This window comes from Kryptolebias marmoratus, linkage group LG1 (assembly GCF_001649575.2).
Source record: "Kryptolebias marmoratus isolate JLee-2015 linkage group LG1, ASM164957v2, whole genome shotgun sequence".
NCBI classification, from domain to species: Eukaryota; Metazoa; Chordata; class Actinopteri; order Cyprinodontiformes; family Rivulidae; genus Kryptolebias; species Kryptolebias marmoratus.
Genome location: NC_051430.1, coordinates 1842775 through 1868212, shown reverse-complemented (window position 1 = coordinate 1868212; position 25438 = coordinate 1842775). Strand labels below are relative to the sequence as shown.

The window sequence follows — 25438 nt, the reverse complement described above, 5'->3', positions numbered from 1 at the left end:
AAGAGTTTTGTCAGTTTAGGGAGTTAAGTTGTACACACTTGTTACAAATTGAAATTATAAAAAGTAACACTCCTGGTTACTTGTTTTTTATGTTAGCTATGCAATCTTATTTGAAAGTTACACTTTTTGAAAAATAAAGCATTAAAAAAATTCAATTTGCATAATTTTCAGTCTGTGCAAAATTTGATCGTTCCAGAAATGCAAGTGTTTTTGTGCGTGGGTGTAATATCGGTAAATATCGGTTATCGGCCATAACAACAATATTAATATCGGATATCGATATTGGCCCAAATTTTCATATCGGTGCATCCCTAGAAAAAATCTTGAAACGCCACCCTTGGGCTTTCAAGTGGACAGCCAAAATGCAATCTTTTGAAAATGATGATGACATCCTGCCTAACCTACGAACCCAAGTATGACAGATGTAACAACAATAATGACTGATTACATGTTAGTGTTTGTGCTGCAGTTTCTCAAATACATCAGAACCTTTGCCTACTGCATTATTTTAGTAAACATAAAAGGCTAAAGACCATTTATAAATCTTGAACCTTTAGTCTTAGCCTTAAACAGAGCAGAGCAAAAGCACTTAATAATACACCAACTAATCTAGGTTAGAAAAGGTTTGTATCACTTTAATGACCTGTCAACAAAACTAAAACAAAGGTCGCAAAAAAAAAAAGAATAATGATGTACCTCAAGTATACATTTATACAACAAATTTTAAAAGACTGACGCTTGTGTATGAATAATTTACCCTGATATTCTTTGAACATTATAAGGGACATTTTTCCGTCTGGCCATAGCTCACTGGATATTGAGCCTGAAAGTGTTCATTATGTCCACAGATTTGGGCTGACATGACTCCAGTCAATACTAGTTTAATATGACGCGAAGGAGTAGTTCCACTTTGTTGTCAGTCCACAAGAAAGATTTTGTTTTTGCTCTTGAATTTGCCACCCTTGTCTTTTTTTTCTTGTGTTTAGTTTGGAGTGCATGCTCCATGCCTTGTTTCCTGTTTTTGTGGCAACGTTACAGTGCCAAATATAGGCAAATAATATAGGTTAGTGCAATGTTTTGGGTCGCTTTTCTATATTTTTGTGTGGATGAAACATCTAGAAATAGGGACATATTTAAGGATAATTGTAGAAATTATAAATTAAAAAAATAATCATTTTGAGACAACGTTACCTCATGGACATGGCCTGTATCTTGGTTGTAATGAAATTAGTGTAACATAACCAGGTAGGTCTATGTCTATTGTATTCCTCTTGTGTATTAACAACTGTAGTTATTATGACAGTGTAACAAATATTCACCACTGTGAAACATGGTTGACGCTCCCAAAGTAAGTCCAAACTGGTCTGAAATGGCTCTTAAGATCCTCATCAAATCTGTTGTTTTACTTTTACTTTAAGAGAAAGCATTTATTTTAACAGAAATCAAGCAACATCAAAGATTATGTGGGTTTGTTGGCAGCAGATAAAATGATTAGTAATCAGAGCAACACCCCCCACCCCCGTTCTCAAACCCTTAACAGTCTCTGTCATCAAAGCTGCAGACCTACATATACAGAAGAAACTGGCTGCTGTGGTGCCTCTCAGGTCACACATGGATCCACTTTGATCAGCCTGTTGGTATCTGAGAATGAACAAGTCAGCTCATGCTGCTAACTTTTGTTTTGTGTTCTGAGAGAGGACTTCTGTCGCTCCTTTACTTGTATGGTATCGCCCTCTGGTGATGAAGTGTGGCACTGCTGCATAAAGACTTCCATCATGTTGTCTTGGAGTTTATTTTAGGCTTTGAACTAGCTGAAATCTTTCTGCTTAAAGCTTTCATACATTAGCAGCATATTTCATATTTCAGCTCTTGTCTAGTTCATGTATTTTTCAGCAAGTTTATTTGTATAAGATATCTACTGTATAAACACTACACTATTGTTCTCAAAGTTAGGGATTTTTTTTGCAACAATATGATGTTGCTAAACTATATTTAGTTATTGCGCACTGCCAAAGGCAAACGGTAATAATGTTTTTGCCCATGTATGTGTGGGTTCGTTTGTCTCTTAGCAAAATATCTCATAAACCAGTGGATGATTTTTTAAAAAACTGTCAGTAAGTAACCATTGGATATACATCTATAATTGAATAAATTTGGGGGTCAACCCATTCAAGTGGCCACCACAGCTAATCAATCTTTGCAAACACAAAAATGACTCAAACGCAGCCAATTTTACAGTTACTAAGCTAGAATTAGGTGTGTTTCTACATGAGTTATCTTCAATATTTCCTCAGAGCACTAACTGATTGTGCAAGATCTGTTTTTAAAACTTTGCCATTAACTATTGGAGTCAACTGTGTCTTAAATGTCTCATGAACCACTGAGAGGATTTTAATCAAACTCACAGAAAGTAATTATTGGGTTTATCTATAATTGATTAACTTTTGGAGTCAACACCATTTAAGATGGCTACCCCAGCTACTTAACCTTGGTCAACACAAAAATTACTTTAATTCGGTCAATTTTACAGCTATTGAGCAAAAATTTGGTGTGGTCATCGGAGAGTATTATTTACAACACAAATTATGAGCACTACAAATGGCACAACATCTTTGCTGAAAACTTTGACATTAATTGTTGGCGTTAACTTTGTTTGTCTGTTGATAAACTATCTAATAAGCAACAAGACAGATTTCAAGGAAACTCTCAAAGTAATTTTTGGCTGTGCATCTACACTTAAATAACTTTTGGAGTTAACACAGTTCAAGATGGCTGCCACAGCTAATTGACCTTAGGCTGCATAAAAATGGCAAGCCCTTAGTGAATTTTACAAATATCAAGCTAAAATCTTGTGTGGTGCTTGCTGACAGTCATTCACAACCCATACTGTAAGCACTAACATATATGAGATGTTACAAAATTGCATGAGATTGCAGTTCTGAAGAAATTTTTGGAGTGCTTTATCACATTCCTTTTAAAACTAAAATACTTTTCTAACCTATTATACAGGAACTCATAAATTTTATTCTTATCTTCTGTCTTAGCCTGAGATCCAGGACACGTTTTACTTAGTGTTGCTGAGTGTTTATCTGCCTTTGCTTTCTCTATATTGAGTAATTTTTGGAATTGTGTTGCTGGATAACCATGGAATAATACTCAGTACCTCTGCATATGGAGTTGGGTTTTGTGCTGAAAAGAAATCAGTCTTTGTTTCACCAGATTAGATGTGTTGTCATCTGAAAGCTGCTCAAAGGCCTTTTGGTAAATTTCCAGTTGACAGTCATGTGCTTTTTATTGAGGTATGGATTTTGTCTTGCCACACTTGCTGCATTATTGAATGCCTGGTGTATTGGTTGCCTCTCTATCGGTGCTTCGAAACATCTTCTACTTGATGGTGATAGAGGTGTGGGGGAAAGTGGGACAATGGAGTCCCTCCTCTTCTCAGTCTTGTGATAAAGTTTGGATTTCACCTTTGACCTCCTCTAGTACACACTCTACTTACTAGTCTCATTGCCTCAGAACCAGTTGCAGCATTTTGCAGAGTTTTAGTGTATGTTTTTAAGAGTTTAATTATGTAGTTTTTATTGCTTAGTTTAATAATACTGGGACTGAATAAAAAATGGAAACTGTTTTATAAACTAAATGTAGTTACAAACATAAACTTTATCTTTTGGTACTTTATGATCAAACACTTAAAATGCTGTTTATCTTTTAATTGTGAGAATGCTTTCACACTATGGTATTCATGTTTACTTACTTCAGCTCTCTTTCTGCTGTTTTCAGTCATTGTTACGGCAATGACTTAGTTTTTGTAACTTTTATACCTTTTTGAAACATTTAACAAACATGTCGTTTGTGTGAGTGACATTATCTGATAAATTAGTTGTTTTATTAAATGACCCCTGTTAGTCCCATGAGAGACTGTTTCCAAAATAAACAGTTTATAAGCTGATGACTGCACTTTGTAGTGGCCATAGAAAGTGAAGCAAAGAATGAACCTCGACTCTGTCTGATGAGGCTTCAGCAAACTACTAGCTGTTCAACTGAAACACCACAAGCAATACCTAAGCCTTTTGTTGGTTATATTCTTGTGTTGGTGTAAATTGGTAAAAATTTAAGCACAAAAGATTTTCCATCAGCAATTTTATATGTCTGTCACAATTTTTTCCCCACCAAACGGTTCTAGGGACTCTGAGGGTCATAATGACTAATAATCGTTGTGTTCTCACTGTGGGACTAGCAGTCATCATTTAATAACAATTGCTTAATAACATTGTTTAATTTAAAAATATTGGTTTCTGCCTGCCATGCTTTTATCAGTTGCATTTTTCTTAGATCCAGCTTAGAAAAAAACAATTGAGTTTTCATGTTGCACTTGTCGTAACAAACTTGGTTCTTGCTAAGCTTTCTGTTAGTTGTAGAAAAGTCAACCTGACATTTAAGTGGTTCTTTTAAGCATGGATGAGGTCTTTGTTAAACAAAATGTCTCTGCAAATGGTCAGACATCATGACAATTTTTCCTTTTAATTTGTAAAACAGACATCTGAAGTTCAAAGAAAAACTTTGAAAGGTCTTTGAAAAGCCTGGAAAGCTATAGATCAAGATCTTAAAAAAAAGAAAGTTTGGCCCCTTGGAAGTAAAAATAAGAAATGAGGCGTGGACTTTCACACAAAGGATTTGTCTGAATTATTTGAAAGCAAGAAAGTCAAACATGCAAGCAGCTTGTTCCTGTCTGAAGAATTAAAAAGATAATAAATGGACATTGAGAATGGTTTGTGAAAGTGGCATTTTTAGTGGTCATTAACTTTGTGGTGGCCAGGTCATCTCAGTTTTATATGCCCCTTGGAATTTCAAGAAGGCAAAATAAACTGTATTGATCTGCTGGTCATCAGGCTTCCAGAATGCAAATGCATCTGGGAAATGTAACACGGATCATTGTAAACCTAATCTGCAGGAGTGGATATGACCTGGAAGTGCTGAGGTCAGCTCCCGTATGGCTGTAAACACCCAAATCAAACAGCAGCCAGCAGCCTTTGTTGCAGCTTGTCACAAACCATCCTGACAGTAGAATGGTCATTGTTTCATGTGTAAAGACAGTATTACAACTGAAGCCTCAGATCCATTCTGGGTATGCTGATTGCAAAACAGATAGTACTGATGGGGCTCAGAGAAAATGTGGTCAATCCATTAGTTTCCAAATTTTTAGGCCTGTGACTTCCTAAAGCAAATCCAGTTTTATTTGTTTCCTTGTCATCACAGGTTAGGAGCAGCTTAGTTTAGATTTTTCTGTTAGATAACATTGTTTAGCAGAATTTTCAATATGTTCTGCAGCCATAACATGTTTTACTCATTAACTGCTGATGGATTGAGTAAAATCCACGACTTAATACTACAAACACTCAGAGTGTAAACCTCTGCCAAGACCATAGCATCATTAAAAAGTAGTCTGATCGGATTCGTGATCTATATCAACTGTTTCTCATGACAACCCCAACATTTCCTGAAGATTTCATCAAAATGTCTTCATTAGTTTTTCAGTAATCTTGCAAACAGACAAACAAACACACACTACCAAAAACATAACCTCCTTGGTGGAGGGAATAGGAGTTGACCCCCCCACCACCACCACCACCACAGCATACCATAAATCTGACTTGCAGGTCAACAAGCCAGCTAATGGCCTAGAAGACACATCAACATTCTAAATACTTTTAGGGAGGCATAATTTTAAGGCTTATTTATGCCCGAAGCTTTTAACATGCCTCAACTTTTGACCTGTTAAATTTCATTGGACTACAAAAAGATAAAAGGTTACTGGAATTTTAGCACCCCATAGTGGGCAACTTTTACAATAACTGGACTCTGGAAGTGGAAGCTGGAATGGGCCGATGAACAGTTCAGCTGACCAAAATTAGAAGGAAACAGTTTTACAGCAACAGTTGAGTCTGGAGAAAGGCTTGCCTATTGTAGTGGCAATATTAACCTGTACTTGTTTTTTGAAAAAGAAGAGAAATGTATTTCATATTATGCCACAAGTTACAATAAATTAAACATTTTGTTTCATTCAAGCTAAATTTCCTTGAAATCCTAGCTTTGAGGGACAGATATGTGACTAGTTTTCTGTTTATGTGAAAACTCAGCCAAGTTTTATAGCATTTCAGAAACTGTTTATGAAACACAAGATTGTCATAATTTTAGCACCCACTAGTGAGTAACCTTCACTGAGCTTTTGTACAGGGTTTCTTATTTGCATAATAAAGAAGTGCATCATATTCCAAACTGACAAGTCATCATTGGAAAATGAATATATAATTACATATAAATGACTGCTGGTATTACCTTTAAATTAATAAAATACAGTATATAGTAGCTCCAAAAAAATTATTAAAAAAGTAAAAGAAATTTATAGCTTTTTTGCAAGTGCTGAAGGATTTGTTGAAGAAGCTGAAACTGAACTATTAAAGCTATAACAAACAGAAAAAAAGGTAAAATAAGAAAAACAAAAGGTAAAATCAGAAAAAACTAAAAGCTACATGAGACTGCTCTCTGCAAATGTTATTGTTTTTCAAGGTTTATTATGGCAAATCAACAAGAAAAAAAGCATTTACGTAGTTATTGCATATATTTTGTCTTTTGTTTTCTTGTTCTTGGAAAATACATTTTAGTTTATTATCTAAAACAGGGCTGCAGTAGCTTGGTGGTCAGTGATGTGGTCTTGTAAACCTGAGGTTGCAGGTTTGAGCCCAGGTTGCAGCAGGAAGGGCAACCGGAGTAAAACAGTTGTCAAATTATTTGTGGCAACCCCTGAAGAAGGGAGCAGCCAAAAGAACTTACTAGTCTATTCTCTGGAACAAAAGTGTAATAAAAATTACCTTTCTTCAAAACCACTTGCTAAAAAGGGGTTGTGTGGCCTGATAATAGACCTTTAAAGTGAAACTTTTTCCAGCTTGTACTTCAAAGCTTACCTAAAAGTTTTTTTCAGAAATCTTTCAGGCCCACATGATGCCCAGATGACCCATCCTATACAGGTGGTTGAAACACTTAAAAAGTGTATAGCTAGGAGTAGCTAAATCTGATTCATAGAAGGTTAGGTTTGAAAAATGAAAAACTTTGGTTTGATTTAAAAAAAACCTATATATATATATATATATCACCTTTAAAGTTTGCAAAAGGGGTCCATTTGTATCAATCTCTTAGGCCTGTGGGCCAAAATTATGCTATTCCTAAATTGTAGTAGCAAGCCGCACAAAATAAGTCCAAGGGCCGCACATAGCCTGTGAGCTGCACTTAGAACACCTTTGGTCCAGTCAAAGTACAGACCTTAGCCTGATTGAACTGTGTTGTGTTATTTACTTCACAATTAGACAAAGGACTCAAAAAGAAAACAAGTATGATGCTAAATTAATAAAATTACCAACAGCAGATGGGTTTAACACTCTTTCCGTAACTCAGCAGTGAGCAGCAAATGTATTTTCTACTTTATAAATAACACAATATAGGTGAACCTATTCTTTCTGGGATAAAAGTTGAGCAACATGATCAGAGTGAAGCACACTTTCACTGTTTGTTGCTGTTTATACCAGTACTACGGCAGTTTTTCTCCTGAACAGCAGGGGTTGCTAATGAAAAATCAATACCACTAAACAGCAGGAAGTACAACCAGAAAAAGAGCTGTCTACTAAAAAGGCATCTGTTCTTCATACACAAACATATTTGCACTTTTTCAACTTTACTGCTATTTTTTATAGTGAATGCTTGTAGAAACAACAAACCTGCTTGCAGTCATTTAATCAGTAATAGATATGATGTTATTGGTACAAAGACATAATAAACCAAGGCATTTAAATTTTACTTCACAACTGCATTGGCTCATGTCTGCTCTACTAATGCAGTCACATGGTGCACTTGCTGGTCTATGAATTGCTTAATATTCATATCCTAAATGCACTGAAGGACTCCACCCAAGCATCCAAGCTATTAGCCTCTTTCACAAAACAGTTCTACAATATGGCTGCAAAGATGAGCCCATGTGTAAGCTGCCTTTGACTACTCATAAATCACTAATGGAGTCAGCCATGTCATGTGAAGATGCAATGTTTCAAGTATGAAGCTATCATTGCAAAACCATATATGATAGAAACTTGACCAGTTAACAGTTTATATAACTAGTTTTAGTCTAGTTTCCTGGTAGCTCTGCTGTAAGATAGCAAACGTTGAGGTAAAGTGACTTGTCTTGGTGGCTAAACCTCAACAACTCTTTGCTTTTCCAGTTTCCAGAGTTTTAGTTTTGTAAAACGTTATCGTCTGCCACCATATTTAAAGGCAGATGAATGTTTTCATGTCTGTGTGCATGTGTAAGTGTTCAAGTGTGTTTGTCTGCTAGCAAAATGTCTCTGAAACTTGCAGAAAGTAATCAATGAATGTACAACCCAAAACCCAAATGTACAACCCAAAAACATTTGTACTTAATGTAAAATGTACTTTATTGAAAGCAGTTGGTTCAGAACCTGATGGCAATAAAGCATTGAATACCATTAGAATACTACACCTAATGATGTGACTTCTACAATTGCACCTCTCAAGGTAGCTGCATGTTGGAGTATCTCTGTTACATTAATTTTGAGATATTTGTTTTTAATTCCTCTTTTTTATGGATGTTAATCTTTTTTTGGATTGTTATTTCATCTGGTATCAGATGCTAAGCAGCTGGAAAAAAAATTACTGAAACCTTTTTGCTTTTGGACATTTATTATGATGCATAACCATAACAAACAAAGTGTTTTTTTTTTACAACTGGGAGCAGCTAATTAACATCTGAACAACATCAGCTTAAATAATACCTCAGCTACAGCCCACATATCTACAGAGAAACCTCGAGAAACCTGAGCGTAGCCAGAACCAAGTGACCCGACCACTGGCAGAGTGAAAAAGCCTCACTGTACAGGCTTGGTACCGCAGCTCTTAGAGAGAGCTGCCCCTACTAGAAGTCCACCGAGCAGCTTATCTGGAAGTTGCCCTTCCAGTGCCTGGTCCGGGATATCACCCAGGACTTCAAGACTAACCTGCACTTCCAGAGTTCAGCCGTCATGGCTGCAGGAGGCCAGTGAGGCCTACCTGCTGGGACTCCAACATGTGTGCCATCCACCCCAAGAGGGTCACCATTATGCCCAAAGGCATACAGATGGCTTCCAGAATCCTTGTGGGAGACTCACCCCCACATTTAACTACAAATATACAACAACAGATACAACAACATGTCTTTAGTCAGAGGCATCTTCAGATCTGTTGAAAGACAGACCGCTATAGGAGATCCTTCCTACCCACAGCCATCAGCATCTGTAACAACTTTTTAACAAAACCAGGATGATGAGTTACAAGAACATTTAATTTCCCTTTGGGATTAATAAAGTATTTTTTATTTGAATTGAATTGTGAAGAGTTTCCTTCAAAAGATGAGAGGGGAGGACATTTTGTGAGGAATTACAATGCCTTATGTCAGTGGTTCCCAAAGATTTTCTTCTGGGCCCGCCTATGGATTACAATTAACCCCACCCCCCCACCACCCAAAAAAAAAAAAAAAAAGAAAACAGAGACTGTAAACCTTAAAGCAGAGATGTTGTTAATAAGGCATTTCAAAAGACTGCAAATCACAGAATAAGCCTCCGTGTGAACTGTGTCATGGGGATTGGCATAAATTTTTGTTAAAAAAATTGAAAGGTGAGATTAAACTACTAAATTGTAATTACTGAAAAAAACTTTGCACACGTGTTTGATTGTATGATCATTGTTAACTATTTTCAGATAAATAATAGTTGATATTTTATGTAGAGCTTTTTTAGGTCATTTATTTCATTATTTTATTTTAAAAGAAATGGAATGGAAACAATATCCTTGTAGCATTATAAATGCAGTCTAAATAAGTAAGCAAAGCAGCTATAGAGGCAAAGAGCCCCTCCAATAATGCCTCTTGCAAATATTTCAACAGATAACCAAGTCCTGGCTTCACCTGACTTCAAGGTTAAAGGCAGCATGGCTGATTGCGTCTTTTGTTTTCTTTTCATGGAAGGAAAGGTGCTAAGGTCAAAGGTGGCATATGACACACCCACACATTTTCCACACCCTACCCCACATCGCCCAACCCATGTGCAGCTCAAGTTTTTTTTCCTGTATCAACAAACAATAAAATTATGTCAGCCACAGGGCTAATTTAGGAATGACAAAAAATCTGTTTTTTGCATCTCAATAAGTGACAAAAAATTGTTTTATTTGCTGTGAGGTGAAAAGAGTGGAATACATCATCAAAGCAACTTTTGAAAATGTCTTTGTCAACCAGGAGTGTAATGGTCAATAAATATAGTCACATTCAAGATTGTCTTCAAAAATCTGCACACACACAATTTAAGGTTTAAGTTGTGTTTCTTACACATTCCACAAATGTTCTAGGTTTGTGTCAACTGTAAAAAAAAATAAATTAATGCACATGTCTACATCCTTGGACATTTCCGATTACAAGGTCCTCTCTGGAAGTTTTACTGTTAACACTGTGACACATTGTGACAAACTTTTATTGTACTAATATAAAATGGGAGCGAGTAAGACTCTTTTATCTGACTAGCAGGTTAGGCATGTCTTCATATTTCTACCAGCCTGCCTGGCTTTACAGCTCCACCTGTGTTTCTTTTGAATTCTCTTGACCTCAGCAGCACAACTCAGTTTTCTGTTCGCCTGTAAGCATTCACACGAGCCATCTCTGTGGTGTTGTTGAATGTGAAAAGCTTCTTACATGTTACTTGGTGTGGCCACGGTCATTAGCATTCATGTAGGGGGTAGGGCTACTGCTGGAGTGTGTGTGTGGGGGTGAGTGAACAAGTAGTATTGAAAGGGTGGAGTTATGGAGAGGGTGGGCTAGGAAGCTGGTTGGGTGACCAGGACAGGCTTGTCCAGTGTAGTCTAAGATTAGGGTTAGGTAAGGAGGAGGCTGTTGGGTGTGGAAAGAGTCATGTTGGGTAGTAGAGTTTAAGGTGTGGCTCTTTGGTAAAACGCTGGATGCTTCTCACTATGATCCCCTAGCCAAAGCGCTAGAGGGGATGAAGGAAGAGGACTCACTGGATGGTAAGATGTCTGCAACTCTTGTAGAATTTGAATTTAAGTAAAGTATCAGTAGAATCTAGATTAAACTATAACATGTTTACAACTTAAGTACAAATTTACTCCAAGATGACATTTTAGAAGGGTTTCAGTTTCCTTTTGCATGCAAAAGCTACTTTTCCACATTTTCTAAGGCCAGAGCAAAGTATTTCAGTACTATTTCTGACATTACTGAAATATTTAAAACTACACAAGATCATTGTCATAGTAAAATAAAGCAACAAACTACCTAATGGAAGTTGTTAGAATTTTTTCACATGATGTAACCAAACTGGGTGTTAGCCATATTGGAGGTATAGAAAATGCCATCTATCAAGTGTTCAAGTTGCCCGTTGAACTCTCTTTTATCCTAAGTACACCAATTTATCTAGTTAAGATTGTGCACTACTGCCAAGGTTGTTCAAGATGATGTGATTGCAAAAAAACCACATTTTTGCAAACTACAAAAATTTACCCAAAATCAAGAAGAAAAATACCAAAATCTGTTGGAGAAAAGGAGCTGTCTGCGGTTAGCTGATCTACAACTAAACTTCAAAAGAATAATCAAAGCAATATAAGAGTATTATCACCCCATGCAAACATACATCTTGACCCCAATATACAGTATGTTGTTTAAGATCTGGTCTGTTTAAATATTAAATTTATCATTTGCTCATCTGCTGCTGTTTATTTATCTTTCAGATCAGAAGAATCCCAAAAAATCACTGTAACAAATTAGCAACACTGCTGTCCAAATTTTCCTCCTCCATGATTCATGATTTTACGTACAATAATTAGTTGCTGCATAGTGTTTTTCTTCCTCAGCGTCGGAGCGAAAAAAAGAAAACCAATTCAGTATTTGAACTGCAGTCTATGTGCCTGTCTGTCTCAGCATATACAAACAGCACATATACAGCTATGTATATCAAGATAAATTTCTAAGCATTGCACAATCTAACCACAGGTTAAATTTGCTGGAACTCTTGGGATGATATCCAGATGTTGTAAATGTTTTTCACTTCTGAATAATCTTTCTCTCTGTAGAATGATGGATTCTGAATAGTTTGAAAATGGCCTTGCCTAAATGAGGCAGCAATAGTTCTTTTCAAAGGACAATGAAGATGTCTTTCCTGCTTGACATTGTGTAACACACACCTATATGATCCAGAGGAGCAAACTGACAAAATTTCTGTGTTTATAGAGGTGGTCACAGTACACTTTCTATTTACTAGCCCCTTCGCCTTTTGTGTTGGCTTTGACTTTGTTTTAAAAGACTTTACAGGCAGTACATTTAGCTAATGCAAAGTCTTCTTTGCTCAGTAAAACCTTTACAACAAAATGAATTGTTGCTTTTGCAATAAAGCACCTTAGCTGTTATGCATTTACTGACCAGAAAAAGAATCACATTTTTTTCTTTTTATTAGGAAGATTAAAATCAACAACATAAGGCATTTATACATGTTAACATTATTCCTGAGAAACATTTTAATATTAACCCCGAAACACATCCAGTCCCATGTGCACTGTCTCAACAATCTAAATTAGTCATAGACCTAATTAGAAAGAAGTCTCATAAGTTTAGTTGTTAAGTTCATCCAAGATGCAATGATGTTTGGAGTTGGATTATTGAATCTTACTGATGACAGTTCCAGATACACAATGTCCATTTATAATCGCAGCCAGTGAATGAAAGATGTGTCATCAGGAGGCTTCCAACTTTGAGCTATAATTTTCTTCACTGCACTCAGGCCCAACAACCAGATTTTATAAGTTTTTTTTCAGTTAGAGATAGTTGTAAATCATCATTTAATAAATGCACATCAGGGTCCAAAGGAAGAGGAACTCCAATCCTTTCAGTAAGGCAACAAATTACTTTGACCCAGAGGTCCTGAACTCCTGGACATTCCCAAACATGGAGCCCAGAGTCTCTGGGGATCAGAACAAGCAATAGTGATCTAATGTGCCTATTTTTTGACTAATAATTGGTGTCAAAATTCCATATGTACATAGCAGTGATTAAGATTTTCTGAAGCCCTCTTAACATTACACCAAAACTTTCACCAATCAGGTGTAGAGCTCTGAATGGATAAATCTTCCTCTCAAACTTTTATTTTCAAGGAGGGCATAACATTTTGGGCTGTCAGTTTATTAGAAATATATGAAAGAGTCTTTCTAGGCACAATTTGTAACCAGTGGAAACTGGGTGGTCACTCAGCTCTAATCCACAGGGGACTCCACTTGCCCTACAAGCAGACCTTATCCTGAAATAGAAAAATAAATAATGCTTATCAATATTATATTTTGACTCCAAATCCTGGAAGCTAAGAATAGAGGTCTCCCCACTAATGTCTCGCAGAGACATACCTTTATCCCAGTTCCTGTTATCAAATGTTTTACCCTTTAATAAAAGGAGGCTATTATTCCATGAGGATGTGGATGTGTACCACTTCCCCTAATTTTTAGATGCCTTTCTACTGCCCTAAATGTTACTAATGTGTGTAAAAATTGTTCCATAGAGTAAGTTACATTTTTTTATTTGACATTCTAGAAAAATATAATCCTTTAACCTCAGTGGTAGGACAAGGTCTTGCTCAATATTTTTCCACACAGTCCTCCTTTTATCGTCTAACCAGTAAGATATCCTTACTACATAGGCCCAATATTAGAGCTTAAAGCTAGGACATGCACAACCTCCATTAGCCTCTTTCAGCTGTAATGCTGATCACTTGATGCTAGGGTGCTTGCTGTTCCAGCTATAATTTTATAATTTCATGTCTATGTCAATAGCCTACTGGAGGAGCAAGTGTGATCATAGAGCTTATAAAGTTTACCCTGGGCAATATATTCATTTTGATGATTGAAATTCTGGCTGAAACTGAAGCTGGCAGGTGTTTCCATTTATTCATATCTTTTCAATATTGACAGATAATTACATTTTGCAGCTGCTGTAACATTAAGTCCAATTTTAATGCCTAGGTAGGTAGTTTCTTTCACCATAACAATTTGAGGGTGTAAAGATACTTTGTAATTATTACATGTTGACTAACATCATTGCGGACTTAGAATAATTTACCTTATCTCTCTTTATCCAGAGAGACAACCAAACCACTCAAGTTTGTATAACAAGTGTAGAAGAGAGTATTAAATATCAGCCATATAAATTAACATGTCATCTGCAAAGAGTGGAGTCGAGTGTGATGATGATCCAACTGTAATTGGAGCTTTTTGTGGGCAATTCCACAAATAGTAGAGCCAACAGTTTAATAGATAAATTGAAAGTCAACAGCAACAAGGGGTTACCCTGTCTAGTACCTCTTCTAATCTGGAGTAGGTCAGAAAAAAACACTCCCACACACAACCCGTATGGTTAGATATGAATATAAGGTCTGTATCGTAATAACAAATCCATTTCCAACCTTGAATTTTTTCAATACTCTCCACAAATAAGGAAATTCTAGACAATCAAACACCTTTTCTGCATCTAGGAACATCAGCCCACAGGCTGGCGGTAACTTATGCGATACACAATGTGAAGGATGTGGTGGATGTTATCAGAAGGGAAGGAGTATATTTTCAGATCAGCATTAATCAATGAGATCGGTCGATAGTTAAGTTAATCAGGGCAGTGTTAAGGTCCCAATGGAATGAGCCCCCCTCAATTGCATAATTTATTGTTTTAAGCAAAACTGGACCAAGAATATTCCAAATCTTGACGTATACAATAGGGGTGTCATCTATATCTGGCATGTGACCCTTACATGTGGCCTTCACTGCTTTTAGATCTTCCAGTGTAATAGGCAAATCTAGATATTGTGTTTCTTCCTAAGTTACAGTTGGCAGGTTTAATCCTGCAAAGAGTTGCTTAAAATATTTTTCAGTACTATTCTTGTTTCGATTAACAAACACCTCTAATTGACCTCAGATTAATTTCAAGAAGACCTGGTGTTAAATCTCCATCTACTATTCTTATTTCTAACTGCACTGCGATTAAAGGTTGAGGTGACAAGGTTATGATCTTCGCAATATCTCGACAGAGGTAACCATCAGGAGAAGACCAGAAGATACCAGTATCTAGTCTATCAAAAAGAATGACTTATGAGTAAAATATATAATCTCCTACTGTTTGGTTATATATTCTCTACACGTCCTTTGTCAAAATCTTTCATAAAGAGGTTGAGAGCTTTGGATGTTGCATCCTGAGTGCTTGATACAGCTGCAGTAGATTTGTCAAGATCAGCATTCAATGTGCATTCATATCAGATCCTATATAAACTGTCTTGTAACTCAAGGGGAAAAAATCACTGTCAAACACATTTGGGGAATAGAAATTAACAAAAGCAATTATTTTACCCTGAAAAGAGGTGCAGTAAAATGCTAAATGCCCTGCTTTATCTTAACCTGTTCTTTTAGTTGAAACATTCAAACTCCATTTCATAACAATCATAACACCTTTTGTAGGGGTTCCATCAGTTGACCATGCAACTAGCTTATACCTAAGATTTTGCATCCTGAATACATTCTTAGGTCTCAAATGAGTCTCCTGGAATAATGCAAAATCTACCATTTTCCTGTTAAGAAAGTCTAGAATCTTGGGCCATTTGTAAGGCAAATTCAAACCTTTAACATTAAGAGACATGACACTGAAAATATCTGATTTAGAAGAATTAATATTACCTTTCTGTTTACTGATGGCGGAACTCCTGGCCCCCGGCCATTGTTTAAAAAAAAATTGTAGTTAAAGGTATCAGATCCTTCAGTAGTATTTCCTTTGATTTCTGTTGTTGTTCTTGTTACTGACCCTTAGTCTTTTTTTAGCATGTTGAGTGTTAAGTTTCTAAATAAGCAAGAAGCAAAACTTTAGCTTTAACCTTCGCCTGTTCAGCTAAGTATCTCAATTAGGTAATGTATGTGTGTTTTGTCAGCTTGAACCTGTATTTATGCTTTGGCACACACTTTGGTCCTCAGAATTGCAAGAAACATGGTTAAAAGGGAGGTTAATTTGAGTGAGAGGTTTGGAGGGTGTGGTAGGAGGGGGTATTGTTGAATGCCAGAGAAAATGAGACTATCTGTTCCACTCAGATAACCCTAGCTGTCATTGGACCTCGAGCCAAGTGGTGACCTCAGGGGCTTGAACTCTCTTGGTCATGTGACCAAGCAATAAAATGACCAGTGGTGCTGCTGGTCTCTGACTGTGGCCAGAGTGAGACAGGCTGTCGTGGAAAGAGGTTGCTGGGAGTGAGAACAGAGAAAGATAAAAAAAAATAGTCATGAGGAGACCAGGCCCATTCTTCTTTAGCTGAGTCCATGCTTGAATGGGGTCCAGGCAGACTGGGAGAAGCATGAAATGGATACATGGGAAGGTAAGGGAGGCTGGCTGAAAAAGCTGTTGCTTTCTTTTAAATGGCTACCTTAACCAAATGAATTTCAATGAGAGAGGGTGTGTATGGTGATTCAGTAGTGAATGCTCTTTAGTGACTTCTATTCTGTTCTTTTAAGTGAAAGAGTGGTTGTTTGACTGGGGTGGAAGATTTTGATTTCTGCCATTATCTACATAGGTTGAAATACTCTGTTGCTCATCTCTCCTAAGGACTGAAATATATCGCCATATATATATTTGGGTGGTAGAGGGAATTGGAGAAAATATTGTTACCTAAAAATGTTGCGAATTCTGTAAGAGATTCAAAATAATACAAATATTTGTTGCAGTTAATGTGATTTGATTGTTGCAGTTTTTAGATGTGTTTTCAGATGTTGTTATGAGTTAATTTTCAGACTACTCTAATGAGCAGAAAGTGATTAGTCCCATTAAGTGTTTTATGTGTGCTATGACATATTATCATTGTTGTGAATTTTACAGCACACCTCTATGTTAATTTTAATTTTTGGCGTTACTCTTATTGGTCCAAAATCAGTTGATTTAAATCCTAAAAGCATGGTTGCATGTTTTTTTCTTCATTATTTTGATCCTAAAGGTTTTTTTATATGTGTTTAAATTGCTTTGTTAGATGATCTTTATTATAGGACTATGCTCAGAAAGCCTTAACCTTTTTTGGCAGTTTTCATATTACTGTCCCACCCACCAATATGCCCCTCCCTTCCTCCCTCTTTCCCTTGTATTGCAGGAATTTGGAATGTGATCCCTCCTCACTCTTAAATTTTCCCCACATGGCAAAGGAAAAAAACATCAACTAGTTTTCTGGAGTTTTTGTAGTGTTTTCTTTTTTTATTATTGTTATTATTATTGTTTTATTATTCCATTTTTTATTTATTTAGAGATTGAAAGCTCAGAGTAAATGCAGCTTTTGTAGTGTGTCCTTTGGTTGATATTTCTCCTTGGAGGAAGAGCATGTGGAAGGAACCATGTTACTGTATACATCCCCTCCCCCTCATGTTAATCCCTTAGCCAGCAGCCTTGTTTGTTTGTGCTCCAGATGAAGGAGTGCTAACGCCATACTATTACCCCTGCACCTTAACAAGAACACCTTTTCTTTTTAGTGCCTTGTGTGTGAGAAGGTGTAAATTAGGACAAAATTGAGCATAAAAGAGTGAAAGAAGTAGTGGTTGTTTATGTAGATGCAGATTTGGGCAGGGGGTAGATCAATGTGTGAAGATCAATAGTTTCGGGGGTGGGGGTCAGGGATTTCTGTGACTGTAGGATTTGCCTATAAATAGTCAATGTAAGAAGTGGTTCATTCCTGCCATGCACAATTCTTTTCCCCTCATTTCACTAAAACATATCCATCTTACTGGCCTCGGCTGTGTCAAACCAAACCATCAGGTCCATCATGTTGCAGATCTTTGTCTTTCAAGGGTGTGTTGTTTCAACTGCACCCTTCCCCCAGCACAAACAAGCACACACAACCACAGTATTGAACTACTTGATGCATTTCAAATGTAGTTTTTGTCTTCACAATTGTTTCTGTTGGCAATAGGGTTTGGTTCAGCTAAACTTATTCTACATTTCTGGTCATATGAAGTTTACATATTTTTATCTCTTGTGTGTATGTATTTTTGAGTTTTTCTTTAAAAAACTGCTTTATTAGAAAGACTCAGCATTTGTTAGTTGTGATTTTTTTAGTATTTTATTGCATCAAAACAAATGCTGTGAAACTTCATGTGTGGTTTATTTCAGCACGCACAGACCAACAATTTTTCATGGCCCACACATTTTTTAAAACAAAAAGATTTCATTCTCAGCAATAGAAGTTAAACTCAGCTCAAGATTCAGGCTTACAAAGCAAAGTTTAATGTGACTCATTTTAGCACAGTTAGGACAAATTTAAAATTCGTCACTAGACAGAAAAAAAAGTTTCAGCTTGTTCAACACATGACATTCCTTTTATCTTCATGTTTTTTGTAAAAAAAAAAAAATTGCAATATTAGACAATATGTTGGAATTTCTTTGCTTTTTGCAATCTGTTGTGATGCTTAATTAATAAACAAGAAGAAGCTTTTTCAGCAATCGCAAAAACCAGAGAGAGAGCAATTCTCTGCTTATTTAATCAGACTTTATCTTCAGAGACACTGTTTTTGCTAAAGTCGTGAAGTTAATTTAGATCATATCTATTGGTTCACTTTCTTCTGGGACCAGGGTGTTGAACCACAGTTGTGTTGTAATTTTAGCCTATTATAGTACATTTTTACAAAACAAACAACAACAAAAAATTAAAATGCCAGAATTACAAGTTGGGTTGAATATGTGACCGTTCTGTTTCATTTGGCACAAATACATCAGTGTCTAAGCTTTATAAAATAAATCACTGTGATTAACTAAACATTTTAGTGATCAAATTTGATGCAACAAGCTCGACCAGTAAGAGTGACATCTACCTTTAATCTTTCTTACATTTCTTAACAATTTAGCAACACATGTGGTAAATGTTAGCATAACAAAGCTTTCTATTTTGTTTGTGGTCAGTTTTAATGATTCAAGCTTTAGGCCAGGTACATATTTTAAAGAGAGAAGCCAACAGGTCACCATTGTGTTGTGGAAGATCCCAGCCTCCAACTGCAAGCACCAAACTTTGAAGATTAGCATCACAGTGTGGGCTGCTAGGAATCCCATTCCCATAGGGTCTTCACATACCTTTAACCTCTGTGAATGTGTTAATGCATCTTCATGTACATACCAGTAAATCATTTTGGGTGAGGTTCATGTGTGTGTTTGCCTGCTTTACCCCTGACAGGTAAGAGAGATAAGTTTCAGTAAAGAAGAGAGGATTTTAGGAGGTCTGAAGGGAATAGGAAAAGCTGTGGCAGGAGGAAATAAGGGAGGGAAGGAGAGTGCTGGCAACGGAAAAGTACAGCAGATTTCTGCAACCCCCGCTCCCTGTCTCAGCTGGGCATGATTGTGATGGAAAGCCTAAGACAAAACCTAAAAAGAAAAAGCCCTTCAGTGGCAGGCCTCTCTCTGTCAATTGCTCAAAAGGCTGCTCTACACTATACATTGGCCTTTGTGCATGCTTGGTGTGGACAATGAGAAGATTTGGTCACATCCCAACTCAGCATGACACAACTGGGTGTCTTTCTGTGGGAAAGTGAACAAGTCAGCAGCAGGTTTCTGTGTTTTAGTAGAGACCAAGTCATATTGCTCTGTGTGAGATGAAAATACATCCTTTATAGTTTCATGTGATGAGTAAATGCACCATGTGATAAAATGAAAAATTGCTTCTACTCATTGGAAGCAAAGGAGGGAAACACTGTCACTGCCTGGAAGTTTGAGTTGGTTGGCTCACATCCCTAGTTTGTGTTAAAGTTGGGAGTGAAACCTAGGATGACCTCTTGAAACAATGTAGGCTTTAATGAGCCCTGAGGGGTATGGGGTGACTTTACTTGTGTATCACATACTATCGGGGGTTCTTACACCTAGACTATAAGAGAAAAAAGTGGGTGGAGTTCAAGATGAAGCAGTGCTTTTATGACTGTTTATCATCTCCTCTGGAAGTTTTTTTTTTTTGGTTTGTTTCTATCATGAATTTAAAAAAATTATACCCTCAGTTTTCCAAAATTAAGTGAAAGTGCTATATGTTGTCATTGTATTTACCCATACAGTGACTAGTTGTTCTCTGCATCTGACACTACACACTAGTAGAGCAGTGGGCAGCTATTTAATTGGTAAATTGATTGTACTTTCTTTACAACACAGTCTGTGATCCCCCACACACATTTATACAGCACTCTACTACAAAGCTAACCTGAATAAATTATTCTATAAAGTCTAATCAGTTTATACAACAATGGGGCACACATCAGAGGCAATGCAGGGTTCAGTGTCTTGCCCAGGGACACTTCGATATGACTCCTGCCAGGAATTGAACCTACAACTCTGTCTTTGGAGGATGACCGCTCAAACCACTGATCCACAACGGCCCCTCCTATTTAATTGCCTGGGGAGCAGTTAGGGATTAGGTGTCTTGCTCAAGGACACCGCAACATATGAACATGGTGGGGAATCAAACTTGTAACTTTCCGGTCCCAAGTCAGCTGTCCTACCACTGTGCCACAGCTGCCCCTACATTGACATCATCTACAATAAAACCTCAAGTAAAAAAAAAAACTGACTTAAGGTAACCATATAACTTGGTAAATAATTTTTATTCTTTAATATAGATGGTAATATTGAGGAATTGTTTGTAGCTCATGTACAGTAACTAAGGCATGAAGCAGAAAACAACTAGCAAACTTTTTTACAAAATTTCTAGTGGTTTTGGCAAAAGTAAGAGTTTTAAAGGAAAACAGTAATATTAACGATGATGTAAGATGTTTGAAAATGTTTTGAGGTCAACACTCAGTGTTTATGTTTAATACTTTCATTGTAAATCAAGGAAGTTCTGTGAAGTTTTACTGTTCTGATTGACGCTTCTGCAGAAATAATAAAGACCACACATCTGACTGGTTCAAGAAAATGTATAGTGTTGTTATTTTTTAGTTTATGCAGTGAACCTACAACCCTTGATATAGTAATTATTAAAGGCCTAGCATTACATGAAGACTTTCATATTGTCCACCACCTTTCCTGTGTTTTTAACTAAGATCATCTCATGTTGAGAAATGAGTTCTAGCTATCTTGGTAAGCTATGACAATAACATGCACAATCTCATCAATATCTCATGTGATCTCACATAATGTGTTAGCACTTGGACTATATGTTGTGAATGATGGTCACTTATTACAACACTAAATTTTAGCACACTATCTGTAAAATTCATTGACGTATAGATATTTTTATAAATTATTTAATTTACAACTGGTTGTACATCTACACTTGCTGGGTGTATATCATTACTTTCTGAAAGTACCGATCAACACCTAGGGAGTGTAGATCTACACCCAATGCTTGCTTTTTCAACGTTTTGTTAAGATTGATCCAGTGGGTCATTAGATACTCGCTAATAAACAGAGTTGATTCAAACATTTAATGGCAAAGTTTTAAACACAGATCTTGAGTGATCAGTTAGCGCTCAGAGTAAGTTGGGGATCAGTCTCAAATATTTTGCTAACAAGAAAAACAATGTTAACTCCAACAGTTAATTCAAAATCTTGAGCTATGTGTAGTTCTTGAAATATTTGTTGTGAGTGAACTTGTCACCATAACGTTATTGTTCTACGTTTGTTTTTGCAACAAGCGATAAGAAAAACTAAAAACAGAACAAATACAGTCCAGTTCAGGAGCACCTTGGGGTTCACTTCCTCAAGCTTAGTGATGAAACATTATTGTAGCTATTTTTCCTAATCTTTTTGATTTTAATCTCAAACGTTTTAAACAAAAAGACTAACTTTTTCGTTTTTCTCTTAATGGCTGTAATGACGTACATCACAGTTTTTCATGTACATGGCTTTATTTCTTTTCTTTGGACTGGCTACAACAGGAGAATTTTGTTAGTATAAATGGATCCACTCCTGGTAAATATTAAAATTTTCATGTTCCTAGAATAACAGGAGGAGTAGCTGTTTTTTTTAGTCAGAATTATTGATTAATGCTAAGTAAATTATTAGTTATCATTCTTTTTGAGTTTCTGAACTTCAGTTTTTCTAATCATAAATGAAAATCAGAATAAACACTTGTTTGTTGTTATATATCAACCACCTCTCTCCTATTCTCAATTTTTGTCTGAATCCTTAGACTTTTATGTGTTATTAAATACTAATAGTCATAATAGTGGGGGATTTGAAAAATAAAATGGTGCTTCATTGCATTTGAAGAATTAGTTATTTTTTGCAAAAAAGCCCGCTAACATACAAGAATGCTCCTCATAAAGCTAGAACTGTATATTCATCTTTAATAGAGGAGAACAAGAACAAACCCAAGTTTCTGTTCAGTACTGGAGCTAGACTAATGAAAGGTCATCTCTCTATTGAGCCATGTATCCCTATAAATGAGTTCTTGAGACCCATTTTTAATACAATTATTTTAATTAAGAGAGAACATTTGCAGAATCCTTCCTACTATTGCCTTTGATACCCTGTCAAACAAAATAGTTTTAGAAGTATTACTAGAATCTGATTTGTGTTTACACTGTTTTTGTTCTGTTGAGCTTTCTGAATAATAAAAAAAAACTTAATTCAAACTATCAACTTGTCTGCTAGATCCCATCCTAACAAAACTGTACAAAGTGGTGTTTCCTTTAATTATTATCCCCATTTTGAGCCGCTTAATCGGTCTTTAATCAATGTTTATGTACTACAGAGCTTTGAGGCTTTAATATCAATCTAATTAAGCCTTTACTTAAAGCTGAACTGAAAAATGTTTTGAAGTCAACATCAGTTGAAAGAAAATCATAAAAAATGATTATTGTAGAATTTTCAAAATTTTTTTTTTTTTTTTTTTAAATTCTAAACATTGAAAAAAAAAACACTTGGGTGTTTTTGACTGTTTCTGTGACCACTTTGATGTGTGATGTCTACAGAGTCACTGAGATACACAGCATTCAGCCATTTATCGGTGAGTGAATGAGTACTGGTACAATATAGTTCAGTTTGTTGGTAATAATTGTTTGAACCGGCCAGAAAATTCCAGTGGAGTTTAATTTTTTGAATTCCCAAAAGATAAAAAAAATTCCTCAACTGTGGATCTCTGATGTGGGAATTTCTGTCAGAACTCTTGTTCGGACCACTTCAAAGAAAAGTAACCTCTCCGACTCTTGTTAATGCAGTGGACTGGCTTTAGCCAAAATAACAGGACACTTGCCAGGATAGTCCTAAAATAGTCCTAACTATTTGTGATTTAAAAGAAATTCAAATGGAGAGGAGGACATAGTCACAGAGAAGTATGAGCTGCTTACAGGCCGACAGCCTGAAATCAGTTTGTGATTCAGAGTAGTTTGTTATTAAGGAAAAATATAGAAAATCCATGGGTGATCAAACTAATGTCATAGTCTAAAACTGCTGTTGATTAGTTTACTCTGCTGTGAGAGTTCACAAATGCTACTATCAAGCATGCTTTTTAACGAGTTAGCATTGAGTTAGCAACATTAGCTCTCTCCTTCCATCTTTATGTTGATTTGATTTGTGTTGTGTACTGATGTCATGACAACGATCTGTAGGTAATCGGTTCTCATCAGTCCACGTTCCCAACTCGGTCATTATGCACATTTTTTTTGGCCATGACAGTCCTGGTGATCATCAGAATCTGAATCTGAAGAGTTTTCTACTATTAAACAACCGGACAGTAGCAGCGTCCTTTGCCGGCCGGGTCACAGTGCACGTTATGAACCCAGGACTGCAACTCCACCCCACAAATCACCCACTTTGGAAATTATTGACTAAAACTCTAAAAACAAGTTATATAAGTTTTAGGTCAGAAAAATGGGTCCCTGGAATGTTGTGTGGATGTGTTTGACTAAATAACATTCATGAAATGACAATTTTTTTAGATTTGATTTAAATTAGCTTTAAATTATGATATTAAGACAAAAGTTACAGAAACCAAAAGTCAGCACTTATCCCCTAAATTAGCTAGATGTGTTAATATATGAATGGCTAAAATAACAAAAAGTATGCTGAAGTAGTTAAAATGGTATACAAAAAAAAGTGTGGTAGTAGTGTTAATACTATATCAAAATTAACTTTATTCATTAAGATGCTTGAAAACTTTGTTATTTTTCAGCAGTATGAGTCTTAGTCGTTTCAGTGTGTACAGCTGAAAAAAATGTGGCATATAAAAGCCACTTTAAAAAAAAAGTTAAGGCGTTCCATTTGTTTAAATTTTGGTTTCCCAATTTCACCACTAACATTGCAGTATCAAGAATAAAACTTAAATGTCAAGAAAAAAGTCAAAATCTCATCTCAATTTATTTTAATTAATTTTATTAATAGTGCCAGGTTCCAAGCCAACTCGAACTATAGGATTTATCTATTCAAATTATTTATCTATTTAATTTATTTAAGAAATGTCTTAAATGCTAGCCCTATGGAGATTATCAAAAAAATCAGAATATTATTATTTTTTTAATAGTTTAATTATTAGTTACAGAAATAAGTCAAAACAGATGTTTACAGAGAGTTTTTTTGAAGTTAATACTCAGTTTACATGTTTGAGTTTCTTATTGTGAAGGATTGTAACAAGTTATATGCATTCTGCTGCAGCAGGAGTAAGAACCCACATTTCAAATGGGTTTAAATTAAATATTGCATTTCATTTTGTAGTGAACATTTTCTGTCAATTCCATTTTTTCTGACAATCATATTTCCACTTTAGTTTCAACATTTCAACTTTTATCCTGAAACTAAAAGAACAAAAACTGCTTCCTAATTTTAAAATATTTTCTTCAGTGGCCCCAATATTTATTTTCATGTTGACCGGTCAGGTCCCTTTAGTTCTCTTGACAGTGTATGTTGTTTCTTTTGCAATGGTTAATTTCACTTTTTTAAACTTTGTTTTATTTCAAGTTACATTCAGAATGAGAAAAGGTTTATTTTATGTTAGACCTGCCACTAGACAGCCACAGAATCGGAGTCAGAAACTCTACAGGTGGAAGTGAAATCTTGATGTTAATGTCATGAATATTTAACTGTCATCTACTGGCAGGAGGAGGAGGAGCCATAGGACATGACACACTGAGATCAAGTGTGTGGAGGTGTGAATCAGTCTGTTTATATGGTGGCCATGCACTTGAAAGAGAGGGTGATAGATTTGGCAAATGAGCTTGAGCAAGGCCAGCTAACAGCCATTGTGCTTTCAACTCACTGAAGGAAGTTAGGCATTTCACACAGGGTGGCCAGTAAGGAGATGAGGTTTTCAATTGGCACACTGGCAGACAAATGGCTAGCTAAGCCCTGTTTACACTACACTGTTTTTAAGTGAAACTGGAA

The 25438-nt window shown here is 36.1% G+C and overlaps 1 protein-coding gene across 3 annotated transcripts in view; it reads left to right on the top strand.

The window, feature by feature from the left end:
- Positions 1 to 25438, top strand: part of LOC108245785 (nuclear receptor subfamily 6 group A member 1-A) — a 169973-nt gene that overhangs the window by 112626 nt on the left and 31909 nt on the right. Inside the window, exon 1 of one of the 3 annotated variants that reach the window (XM_017432970.3) lies at positions 10957 to 11112. The exons of 1 other annotated variant lie outside the window; for it this stretch is intronic. In XM_017432970.3, the coding sequence (XP_017288459.1) occupies positions 11088 to 11112 (25 nt within the window). In that variant the 5' untranslated portion in view covers positions 10957 to 11087. Of the gene's footprint in view, positions 1 to 10956; positions 11113 to 16279; positions 16488 to 25438 lie in introns of those variants that run through there. One more of the 3 variants, XM_017432971.3, reaches the window with a different exon arrangement.